The sequence below is a fragment of the Dufourea novaeangliae genome, unplaced genomic scaffold (assembly GCF_001272555.1).
Source record: "Dufourea novaeangliae isolate 0120121106 unplaced genomic scaffold, ASM127255v1 scaffold21, whole genome shotgun sequence".
In the NCBI taxonomy this organism is placed as follows: Eukaryota; Metazoa; Arthropoda; class Insecta; order Hymenoptera; family Halictidae; genus Dufourea; species Dufourea novaeangliae.
In genome coordinates this window covers 5,873,370-5,885,474 of record NW_015373910.1, presented here as the reverse complement: position 1 = coordinate 5,885,474, position 12,105 = coordinate 5,873,370, and the positions used below count along the sequence as shown (strand labels likewise).

The 12,105-nt window shown below is 37.2% G+C and overlaps 2 protein-coding genes and 1 long non-coding RNA gene across 5 annotated transcripts in view; 2 read left to right on the top strand and 1 right to left on the bottom strand.

The window, feature by feature from the left end:
• The window catches only part of LOC107194198 (DAZ-associated protein 2-like), a 13,584-nt gene extending 5,722 nt beyond the window's left edge, over positions 1 to 7,862 (top strand). The window contains exons 2-5 of one of the 2 annotated variants that reach the window (XM_015583783.1): positions 4,463 to 4,537; positions 4,634 to 4,737; positions 5,239 to 5,403; positions 5,494 to 7,862. In XM_015583783.1, coding sequence (XP_015439269.1) covers positions 4,463 to 4,537; positions 4,634 to 4,737; positions 5,239 to 5,403; positions 5,494 to 5,667 — 518 coding nt within the window. In that variant the 3' untranslated portion in view covers positions 5,668 to 7,862. The remainder of the gene's footprint in view (positions 1 to 4,462; positions 4,538 to 4,633; positions 4,738 to 5,238; positions 5,404 to 5,493) is intronic. The other variant, XM_015583784.1, reaches the window with a different exon arrangement.
• Positions 7,863 to 10,613: 2,751 nt separating this feature from the next.
• On the bottom strand, positions 10,614 to 11,654 carry LOC107194011 (protein FAM136A-like). 2 transcript variants are annotated; one of them, XR_001516337.1, is made up of 4 exons: positions 11,494 to 11,654; positions 11,187 to 11,327; positions 10,854 to 11,118; positions 10,614 to 10,647 (listed from the first exon to the last, which is right to left on the bottom strand). XR_001516337.1 is itself a non-coding variant. In XM_015583568.1 (3 exons), the coding sequence occupies exons 1-3, from the start codon at positions 11,578 to 11,580 to the stop codon at positions 10,915 to 10,917; spliced, it is 432 nt and encodes a 143-aa protein (XP_015439054.1). In that variant the 5' UTR covers positions 11,581 to 11,654; the 3' UTR covers positions 10,832 to 10,914. The 2 variants fall into 2 exon arrangements, 1 of the variants encoding a protein (XP_015439054.1); XM_015583568.1 differs by lacking the exon at positions 10,614 to 10,647 and having other exon boundaries at positions 10,832 to 11,118.
• On the top strand, positions 11,465 to 12,080 carry LOC107194012. The gene is made up of 3 exons (XR_001516338.1): positions 11,465 to 11,508; positions 11,650 to 11,739; positions 11,971 to 12,080. It is a non-coding gene; the product is annotated as an uncharacterized LOC107194012 (long non-coding RNA).
• Positions 12,081 to 12,105: the final 25 nt, after the last annotated feature.

The window sequence follows — 12,105 nt, the reverse complement described above, 5'->3', positions numbered from 1 at the left end:
CCCCCCCCCCCCCCCCCCCTTCCAAACTTGTCGCCGCAAGATCATAGGAATCTCTCTCTCTCGAGCATTTTTGAACTGCATGTGCATGTTTGGCAGAATCTATCATGTATACTGTTAATAGTGAGCTTAAAGATGAGATAGCGACTCGACGACAACGGTCGCGAGTCGCCCCAATAATGTCGAGTGCACGTGCCTCCCGATCCATCGGGACCCAGCGACCCAGGAGACCGATATTCTTCGGCGAAAATGGATTTCCTAGTTTCGACCAGAAAATTCAACTAAAGATCACATATTACATAGTACGTGAATTCATTCTACGAAGGAACAACGAAAGGTCTGAACACGAGATTTTATTCCAATTTCATTTCGACAGCTTCGAGTCATCGGTTAACGAAGTCCAGTTTCCAATAATTATTATTCCTTTGGAAATTTAATTGAAAACTCATAACTGAACGATCGTCTACTATGTTAATTGAAGATCACTGGGGATGAATGATTCGTTATTAAAAAGTGGCCAAGGATAATTATTTATAAATCCTTGATATAAATTCATCGAAAATTCCTAGATCGTGTCGGTGATTGGAACAGACAGTGAAAATAAAAATTACCTTTTTTCTTCTGGGGAGAAATCATATAAATAACCCTTATATTTTCGCCGAGGATGCTAAAGTGGCAAGGACTCGTGATATAGGATCGTCGACGATCCGGTCGCTGGGTCCCGTCGAGGCACGAGAGGGACTGTTCCACCGAAGCATTTCGATGAAACGAAAACGAAAAATCGTCTGTTTACAAAAATGAAAAAGGGTGGGAGAACGGGAAGGATTCGCCCGGTTTCTCTTTCGTAAACGGACGAAACTGGGAGGACCGTCTGTTTCTCCGTACCCATGGCGGAAACTAGGTCGAATATGCTTATTGGGACGAATCAGGCTTTTTTTCCAACGGAAGCAAAAAAAAAAAAGACGGAGAGAGATGACAGAGGGAGAGGAATGCGTGCGTGTACGAGAGATTAAAGAGGGGTCGAAGCTTAAAAGAGCTGAGAGAAACGGGGGAGGCGGAGAGGGAGAGACTGAAGGGAAAATATTAGGGTGAAAACACGGAGAAAAATGATTGAGACGAACAAAAAAAAAAAAAAAAAAAAAAAAAAAAAAAAAAAAAAAGAGAAAAAAACAAACAGAACGAAAAAGAAAAAAATAACGAAACACGCGTGTATTATAAAACCACCTTTCAAGTTTAACCCAGTGAACTCGTACTAGCATATTATTGAATATTATGGATCAATTGTTATTGGATTCGATGATTGTTTGCACCGTGGCACTGACACATAAATTTATTATTATTCGATTGAGGACTGATCCGATTGTTAGTGGACACGAGAACGACGACTCCTCTATTGCAAACGTTTCTTTCTTTTTCATTCGAACGGAATATAGTTTTCCAACGAGCTGATCGGAGGACGAAAGGAAACGCTCTGCCGTCCTACACGCGAGACCATCAAGAGCAATAGAACGTAATTCGAGGAGCGCTCGTTTCCACGCGTTGGACCAGTATTCAATTATCATGGACAATTTGGTGTGGGCTGACGTCTATGTTAGAGTACAACATGTCCATCCACTGCTGCTCTGTGCTTGAGCTACTTATCGTACGCAAATTGAACCTGAACTCGTTCTTACTTCTTTTTTATTACATACAAAATGGACGACAGTAAAATGTTCTTCGGGTATAATATTTTTTTCTTTGTTATTGTTATTAAAAAAAAAAACGAATCTGTTTTTAAGGTCCTGTTTGCGTGTGATAAATAGTAACAGTACGGAGCGTAACTTAGTCTACTAAAAAAAAAAAGGAAATTGGGCGTTCTCGCGGTTGCCATCTCGTGAACCGAGAGAGAGGTCGAGATCATCGAAAAGAAACTGAAGTTCGCTCGTGGCAAGGTTCGCGCGAGCAGCGCCCAATTAATTAATTATATTATTACGCAATTACGAAGAACTTTTAATCATGTTTGACCTTTATTTTATGGATATTTGCAGAAATTTGTGGTTTGCTGAATCTTGTCACAACTTTTTGAATGTGTGGAACTTGATATATACATAAACATTCATATACTCATATTTATATATATATATATATATATATGTATATATGTATATATACATATATATATGTGTATTTTACATATATATGTATATATACATATATATATGTGTATTTTACATATATATGTATATATACATATATATATGTGTATTTTACATATATATGTATATATTTACAATAACGTATACATATATATCTACTTCTTTTTTTTCGTTCATTCGTACCACTGTACTCATTGTATAAATTACACATTCACCGCCCGAAAAAAAAGAAAACAACGAACGACTTATTTTCTCGGCTTACAATCGAACGAGAATTCGATACGTTCTTGTCTTTTTTTTTCTTTCTTTTTCTTTTTTGTCCCCCCCCCACCCCCCACCCCTTTGAATTGGCTCATTTGTTAACGGTTGACAAAAATGTCTCACTTGATTGAATCTTGATTACTGGGCTTATTTTTGTTTAACATCACTTTTTTCGAACAACACCCCCTCCCCCCATTTACCCCTTCTTTACCCAAAGCTTTATTTTAGCTCTGTTTTTTGTCATATCTTGTTTTTTTTCTCGATGTGATCGAGCCTGAACGATTCGCGATTGGCCCCGTGAAATAACGATTAATCTTGAGTGTGGGTCAATTGGAACGAAAAAAAAAAAATTGAAATTGTACAAAGTAAAATTATACTTTTTTACCCTGGTAGTGTACTGCATCACAAAATTCGTAAAAATTTCGTGTTTTATTGCTAAACGTGTATTTGGCCAGTCAACGGGTCCTTCGAAGGTTCGATTAATTAGACGAATGTATTTTGGCTTTTACCTTGATTGCGTAACGCTATTTGCTTTGAGATCGGTTTCGTATTATATCTTAGTTTTAGAAGTATAAAGGTAGGTCGATCAAACGCGAGTTTTCATTTGAGAATAGTTTCTCACTTTTTTTTTCTTATTCTTCTTATCCTCCTCTGTTTGTTTGATTTCCGTTCGAATCATGACCGACTGCCTAACGTTTCTTTTTTGACTTTCCGATACATTACATATATATATATATATACATATATATGTGTATATATATATGTATATATATTAAACTCGTAGTGGCTGTATTGTTAGACTTTACCGTACTTTCTGTGTATTTACGTTCAAACAAGGTGAAAAGAATTCGAATAATCACGATCTTGTTTTTTTTTTCTTTGTTCACTCTGTTCCTTTTTATTATCGACGCGCAGCCTGTAATTTCGTTTAAAATGATTTGCCTCCGCGGATGTTATACATACACATATGTCGTCCGAGAACTTGATTCGAATGTCGGTAGAGAAAATCAGTGACAAGATGTACCACAGATTGCTCCATTCTCAGATTCCAAACGTTACACGTACTCTGTTGTGTTTCTTTAATTCCACGGTACAAGAGTTGCCGGAAGTAAAATAGTTTTGCTAAGCTATTCTCAAGTGTCTCGCTTTACCAAATCTACGCATCTGTCGAGAATCCAACGTGAAATCGAAATATTTTTCATTCCCCCGAACCGATGATCAGAATATATTATTCCTTTAAAAATTTTCGGTAAAACGAATAAGAAGAAAAATGGACTCTCGATGGATACGTAAAAAATGTTTTTTTTTTTTTGTTTTAACTATCAGATGCCTGTCTTGTACCAAGCGCAGTTTACGCGAATGCATCGTGAATTATTCATTTTTTGTATCTCTGGTTATTCTTTTTTTTTTTTTTCTCTTATATAATTATATATTTTCTCTGATTGAACGCTCGTTTTTCTCCCGGTTGTCAGAACTTTTTCTCACTGTCTCTTACAATATCTAATATCCGTGGAATGAGAAACTTGCGTGCTGACGGGTAAACTCGAACGGTAACAAGAAGGCAGCGATACCGTTTTTTCGGTTATTTCTTTTCACCATTATTTAGTGACTAACATTGTTTGAGCTTTGAATAGTACCTTGATAAAAACGGTGTATGTCATGTGTAAGATATACTTGGGTGTGGGAGTACCACTTTTGGAGTTGGGACGTAATCGACGCCAGGTCATCCGATTCAATTATTAATCGAACGTCGGTAGAATAATGAATGATGTTGTGTGTTTGCCAGGATGATTGTTGTTGGACAAGGCGTCGGAGATGTCCTGACATCGACGACACGAGTCAGATGATCCTACGGGGAGAACTGGTGATGATACTGGGGTGTTAAAGTCGAGTACATAGATATGATCGACATGGTTGAACGATGGGAACAGTTTCAGTGTTCTCCCTGTTGGTCTCTGAAACGTGTCGTCATTTGTCCTTTCTGGCAGTGGTACCACGTACCGTTGGCTTAGACGAACCTACAGCCAACAAAATGAACGGACCTGCATTTTCCATTGCATGTGTTACAGCATACCCGGTGACACCTCATCCACCAACAGGTTTTGTCCCTGCCCCGGCACAGCCTGCTACCTACGGTGGTACACGTAAGAGAATCATCTCTGGTTTCATTTTCTTTCTTTCTTTTTTTTTTTTTCTTTCATTGGTCGTTACGATCCCATTATATATGTATTCTGCAATAGTTGCAGGTGCCGCACCGTATGGAGTCTTTCCTAATCAGCCTCAGCTCTATGCAGCCCAGGGCCCGCCACCGCCGACATATGATCAGACTCTTACACATCCTATGGTAAGAATCTGTGTTGTCGCGTGATTTTGTGGGACACAGTGAAATGTACCAGTATGAAATGTAATCCTCGACAGACAGTAGGCAGGGTTGTCTGAACCATAAGAAAGATTTTCACAGTGGTGGGAGTAGAATGAAATAGAAACTGAGAAATAATAATATACAGGGTGTCCCAAAATAGCTTCGACTCCCGGAAACGAGGGGTTCCTGGGATGATTTGAAACTATTTCCTTAGCAAAAATGTTATCCGAGACTTTGTTAACGACGGCACTTGGCCGGCAGACTCGCGCTCTGATTGGTTTGTCGTTAATATCTGGTTAACAAAGCCTCGGATAATAGTTTTGCTAAGGAAAAAGTTATTTCAAACCATCCAGGAACTTCTCATTTGCGGGAGTCAATGCTATTTTGGTCTAGTTGAAACAGAGTCTTCTTTGATTACAGTTTAAAGAAAGAAAGTTTATACAGCATTTATCCTGAGCTTGATAATACGATTAATCTGTGCAGATGTATCAGCCAATGTATGGTCAAGGATACCCTGGATACTTGGCTGGTTCATGTTATCCTGCATACGGGCCACTGCAATATTATCCACCGTTAACTGCAGCTGCAGCGTATTATCCTGCAGCAGCAATGCAGCCTCCAGTTAGGCCCCCTACGCTTGTGATGCCTGTAAGAAATTGCAAATATTATATTTTTTCCATATGTGTCCGCTGATAGATTTAAAATACATTACTGACTGATGTTGTTTCCTTTCCACAGAATGGGTTCGACGCTACTAATCGATTCGATAGTATCTCACAACCCGTCTTGCCACCACCCCCAACAGTTCCAAATGCCGCCCAATTAGCTGCAATGGCGAGCCACAGCGTGGCTATATCGCAAAAGAAAAATTTCCTAGGAGGAGGAACAGAGGGCGGTTACACCTTTTGGTAAACCCATTAATACCTTTTGTGAAACACTAAGTCTAACAAAGGCATATTGTTGTCGAGATGATCCATGTAGGCAAATCTGATTTTTGTGTTAGAGTTCTACTATTTTTTACATTCGGAGCAGCTAATATTTGAATTAGTATTAATTTCGTGCGCGGACCGATCGTGAAGCGGAACCAATCTCCGGAGAGGTTATCGTGAACGGCGATTCTGTTCTTTCGATGAAAATTTCAATTTCAGTGAACGTACAAACAGACGAGAAACGTATTCAGACGAAGTAAACGTGCGATTGTCTTTTCTTTTTAAGATCTTAACGATCGGTCGGCGCTTCGAACATACTATGAAAATTTGATAAGAGAACCATTAAGAAGGGAAGACTCGTGCAACGCTTGTCACATACGGATTTAAAGAAAAAAAAACAAAAGAAAGAAAAATAGCTACTTTAAATTAACTTGATGAAGACCAGAAGTATATTTTATAAAAGATGCGTGGAAGTTTGAATTAAGAGCCGGCGTGTTTGATTGAAAAAGAAAAATACGTCATGGTCTTGGCGATGACTTCACGAGAACGATCGAGCGATACAGTGAATCTATTTCTGACGTACTTAAAATAGAATCTAAGAAAATTATTATTGGAAAACAAAAGAAGAAAAAATAACGTTTTAAATTGTACGACTGCCAATGTAATCACATCTTAAGACAGTGTAATTCAATCAAGTTATTCGAATCATCCCCCTCCCTCCCCAAAGTACGTTTTGCTCGATCCTTCTGCATTTAACGTTCTATTCCGAAACGCACGAGATGTTCCATGTTTTTTTTTTATTATTATTAATTTAATAAAGGGGTTGTTGAACGCGAGCGAGAGTAGGGAACACGGTATTGTTCTTATTTTTAGAGTTAACGGGTGAATATGTGCACCAGTGGATGATACGAGTTGTCTCATTCGCCTACAGGGATCGATATTCAAAGTGTGTTCTAAGCCTTTTTTAAGCGCGACTTGGTTTTCTGCAAGGCAGACCGAAGAGCAAAAGGGGCTGCTCGTGTTATTTCTGTTACTTTTTACACGACTACCGTTCTAGTTTTTTCTTCAAGATTCTTTTTCCCACTGCTGGTTCTTCGCCAGCAAGCAGTCTTTATTTGTCCAAAGTAAAACCGTTTACTTTGCGAGAAACAACAACAAAAAAAGAATATAAAAACGATCATTATGGGTAGCCCTAACGTTTAGAAAAGAAAAGAATTATGTACGTGATAGGAGCCCGATGAATGCGTGAGAGTCATTCGTGGTTGTAGGAAGCTAAACGACACGCATTGTATTTCGAATTCGACGAACAGCCGATATAATATACGAATTAACATCGAATGTTTCAAGTCTTACGAAGAAAAATCCCTGTGTTGTTTTTATTCTGCATGTACGAATATGATTGTAGATGGGACACCTTCTCACAAGGTGTCTCTTTCCATTTCTTGCGACTCGAAAGGGTAATACAAACATGATGATGTATTCGAGGCTCCGGAGTGCCAAAAAGAGTGAAAGAAAAAGAACAACAAAATTTGCCGAATCACCGAAGATTCTCACGTATTCGACGACTTCGAAGATACTTACTACTCTATCTAAAAGAAAAACGATAAGAAAAGAAAAAAGAAAAAGTACGCACTCTCTTCTTTAACGATCAGTAGTTTTTTCTCCTAGTTGTTTGATGTTTCATTTTTAAACGCAGATTAGCTAGGTCGGCTAAACAAAGTTATTATTTAATTGAAAAATGAAAGGCTTGCCCGCGCCGCTCGAATTCCTTCAAGCAGGTTACAATTGCGCTTTGATTGAAACAGTTACCATGTGGCGTCACCAAATAAGGACACAATCATCGCTTCCCCTAGCTTTCTAGTTAGCCCACGTGCGCATTCGATTTTTGTAACATCCAAGAGAAAGAGGGTACTCTCCTCTCCACGAATACTCGAAGATTTGTTTTTACTGAAACGGCTTAGCGACTGTATGGCAACTGGTTTCGACCGAAGCTCGCGAAGGAAACAAATAGTTGACTCAATTTCAAAGTACAAATCGAATATCCATGTAAGTAGAGGATGAATTCGCGACGACGCGGCCAAGCCTTATCGCCAGCCATATTAGGCGAGTTGCAATGATGACACGGTAAGCAACGCAGCGCGGGTTCGTAAACAGCCATAATTTAGAATACAATGCTTATTCCACCATAGAGTTCTCGGACGTCTGACAATGATCGGCACTGTCGGAGTACGATACACTTCCTGTGTGAACAGTGTTAACTACTGTATTTTCATTCATAGTGTTCATCTTTCAGTACTTCTCCAGTACTTTTTAACATCTTCAAGGTACGAAGGTATTGAAATTGTTTTAAGACTCAGTTTTTGCTTGTTAACAATTTCAATTTGTTGAACTGCTTGTTACAGCTTCGTAAGAATATTTCTAATAAAATCAGTCAGCCTTTGCCTGGTACAAATGATGTACACTATCGTTTAAAGGTAGTGTCTAACAAAGAAAAACGATACTCACCGGAAGGATATGTTATACTCCAACAGTGCTCGTTCAGACCCCAGAACAAAATGGAGCTATCGAAGTAAGTACTGTACTGTGGAGTGCAAATTTGTTAATGCCAGGCGATGGAACGAATATTTTCTGAGATACTAGAAAGATCGTGTACCGTTTAAGAATGACGAGTCGAGAGTTGAGAATGACTGATCGGTATCTGATTGCACAGCTACGAAACGACTGTTTTGCTCCCGCGATCATAGCATATTATAGTGCGATGTGAGGCCTGCTGATTTGGACACATTGTGGTTGTTCCATACAGCAGGCTGCGCAATTTAAACACGATATTAATTAAGCAATGAAGATCGAAGAAACTAATTTACAATCGGTGATAGCTTAGGATAGGACCAAGAGAAGAAAAGAGAAGAAACGCAGTTCTATTTAGAAATTTTTCGAAATGGGTGTTCCGGCAAATTTATTTGATCAGTAACTCTTATACGTTTCACATTTCAACATTGTACGCGGGAATAGGCCGTTCGATTAGTCCTGTTCGTGATGTTTAAAAGCGATTTCTGTTGCTCCCGTGAATGGAGCGTAGAAAGAATGTTGCGATTTAATTTTACACGAATCAAAGGGATTTCTATTTTGCCTTGAATGGAATGAAAAACAAAGAACTAGTAAGTTCAAATTTGTACGAGACGCATTCGTCGCTTCGGATGTTGCAGATTTTTATAGCCATTCTTGAGACCGTTATTGTCTGCATTCTGAATTATGCAATTTTAAAAAACGCGCAGGAACTTCCTGAAAATCGGTACACAAGGCTTTCTAGAATTTTCTCGCTAAAATTGTATCCGTATGTTCTTCGAACATAAAGAAGCAAAGGAGTGCCCATTTCTTCTGGAATATTTGTCTCTCTGTATTTTAGATAAACTTCTAATTATTTCCCTAAAATTATGACAAAAGAATGCTGAACGATACACAAATAGAGTATCTAAGAACATATTGGGATTCAAACGTCATTTAATGCTTTCAATTAATGTTTATCCCTTTTTTTCTCCTATTCGTTGAACATACTTGTCACAGCTTAGCCAGAAGATTCTCGAACACCCCACCGGCATATTCTTTGTATTTTTGTGATATTCGATTACCCTGATAAATCCCGACGCAGAACAAAACGTAGGTCTTGTACCTGTATTTCAATTCATTCGTACCGTCGATCGAATCTAGTTGAATTTCTTATATATGCAAGATTGAAAAACCGAACATGACAGAAATGTGAGCAATAATTGGAACTGAACACTTTTTATAAGGCGAAACGCACGACTGGCCAAACTTGTTGCCACAGCGCCGTAAACCCTACGTTCACCTAGTACCTTCGATTCTTTTTCTACCAGACGTACCTACAGCTACTCGTATAATGACCAGCGTTTGATAAGGAAACGCGCGTTAATCTCAATCTATATTAAACAAGAAAAAGAAAAAAAAAGAAATCTAGTCCGAAGAGTCTGACTGATTGGGATACAAAATGTTACATAGACCGTTTTTTTTTTCTCAATCCGTGTGACGCCAGGTGCGAATTATACCGCAGCATTCACTTATACCTCGAGAGACATCGGAGAAAATTAACATTTCCCCCCTTGGAAAAAAAAAGAAGAAAACTCATGCCATTCCACTTGACATTATAAGTCACAATCGACACATGTACGAGTCACATTTAGGAACTTTGAAATACGCGGTATGGCGATGAAATTTGAAGAAAGACGAAGTTATGTCGTTGCTTGATATATATTTAAAAAAACAAAATGAAAAAAAAAATACAGACACTATTGTCGAATTTTTGCGAGTTTGCATATCAGCGAAGGGCTACCGTCGTTGCTAGCTACTTCGCTTACCCCCCCTCCCCCCTTACATTGCGCAATAAATGCACTGAGACAACAATTTAAAAGAATAATAAATGAACGAATCGAAGTCGAACTCTGTACATTATAGTCTACAAAAAATTAAAAAGAAAACAATTAAGACGGATATAAAACCCAATGTCAACTTTCATAGAAACTCGTACACACGAAGAAACAAACGAATTATTATTGCGTTGATATTTATATTTAAATTATTATTATTTAAACGATTTATTTGCAGATTTCTACAAGTTTAGATCACGAATTTACGCGACATATTTTGACCGATTATTTTGTATCGAGCGAGAGTGGTGGGAAGGTTTTATATCATAAAAAAAAGTGTGCAATAAGCGTAATGTCTATTGTAACAATAAAGAAATGATATTAATTGCAACGGTGAATTTGTTATTACGTTGAGCGAGCGAGAGCGAGAGCGAGAGCGAGAGAGAGAGAGAGAAAATAATAAAAACAAGAAAAACGAAATTGTACCACTGCAATCATCAAGTGTACTAGTTAATAAATACTATGATCATGGAATTCGTTACATCTTGCCTTCTCCATGCTTGCAGTACTTACAATATCCACTGCAATGATTGAATACAATTTAGTAATAAAAATTGTTATGTTGAAATACCAATGTATAAAGCAATTAATAAGGGTAGAAAATGTTACATAATATACAGTTCTGATTACCTTTATTGGTAATTAATAAACTGAGGATATATGCATCAAGATCCACAGTCTATTAAATAATTTATAAAATTATTTTCTTTGAAGTACAATAACGTACCCGAAATGTATTTGTTGTCAGTCTGGTCTGTCCAGAATTTGAATTACTAGTTTTATTTCTATTAGTATTCATATTTTTTACTAGATAAAACTTTCTTCATTGTTTTCTCTAATGCAGGTAACGCGTCACAATAACTATCTACACATTTTGTGGCACATTTTTCAAATTCATCGCTATATCTATCTACTTCATTCTGTGTTGGACTTGGTCCTATTTTGTCTTTTATTTTGTCATTGCAATCCATGACACATCTTTGTAATCGATTCTGCAAAAAAACTTTTTTTTAGCACACTGTCTTCCAATTAATAATTTTGTTATAGGAGAATAATGTACCTGAGCTCTTTCAAATTCTTGTTGAACATATTGTTGAGCTTTATTTAAAGAGCCACTGCAATTTTCTACACAATTGTGTACTTTTTGTATGCTGTAAGTCTCACTATCACAGCAAGTTGCAGCACACCTATGCATGTCACCCTGCAATTAAACATTACTACTTCTATATGCTATTAATTTCATAATATTCTATGAAATTTTATCTAAACCGTCAGATACTATAAAATTATATATTAATATATCATCGTAGATAAAGCCTGTTTTATAGTATAACCTGAAAGCACTATTATGGGCATACTGAATATACCTGCATTTTTCTAAGGTACGATTTGTCAATCTCTTCCACCATTTTATTCATATGCTCTTCAACCCGTCTTCTTTGTCCCTCAACCATTTTGATTTATTAGTTTAAAAATGTATCAGTATTCGAATAAAATGAAACTGAGAGCCCGGCTTCTTACAGAGCTCTATCAACACTCTGCACATGGAAAATCATAGGTTAGGTAACCGATTATACATGTGCAGTTACATAATATAGGATATTTTATAATTGGTGAGTTGAAATCAATAATAATATTGATAAATCAAAAATGCATTAAGTAGAATCTAATTCAATGAGAAGAGTAAGAAGTATTTTTAATAACAAAGCGTGACTCTGAGAAAGAATTACTTTTTATTTAAAATGATCATTATCGGAACTAAGTCAATATTTAACTTAAAGCCTTTATTGAATATAAAAGAGCAAAATGTTATTTTATATAATTATTTGTATTTCATTTCAAAGTTGAAATAAATACTTTCCATAAGAACTCGGCTTATGGTTGAATGCAACACAACGATCCAATAACGAATCTGCGTGGTAAGGATGCGCAGAAGCTAAATAGTATTGTATAACACGCACGCGCAATCACTATAGGGT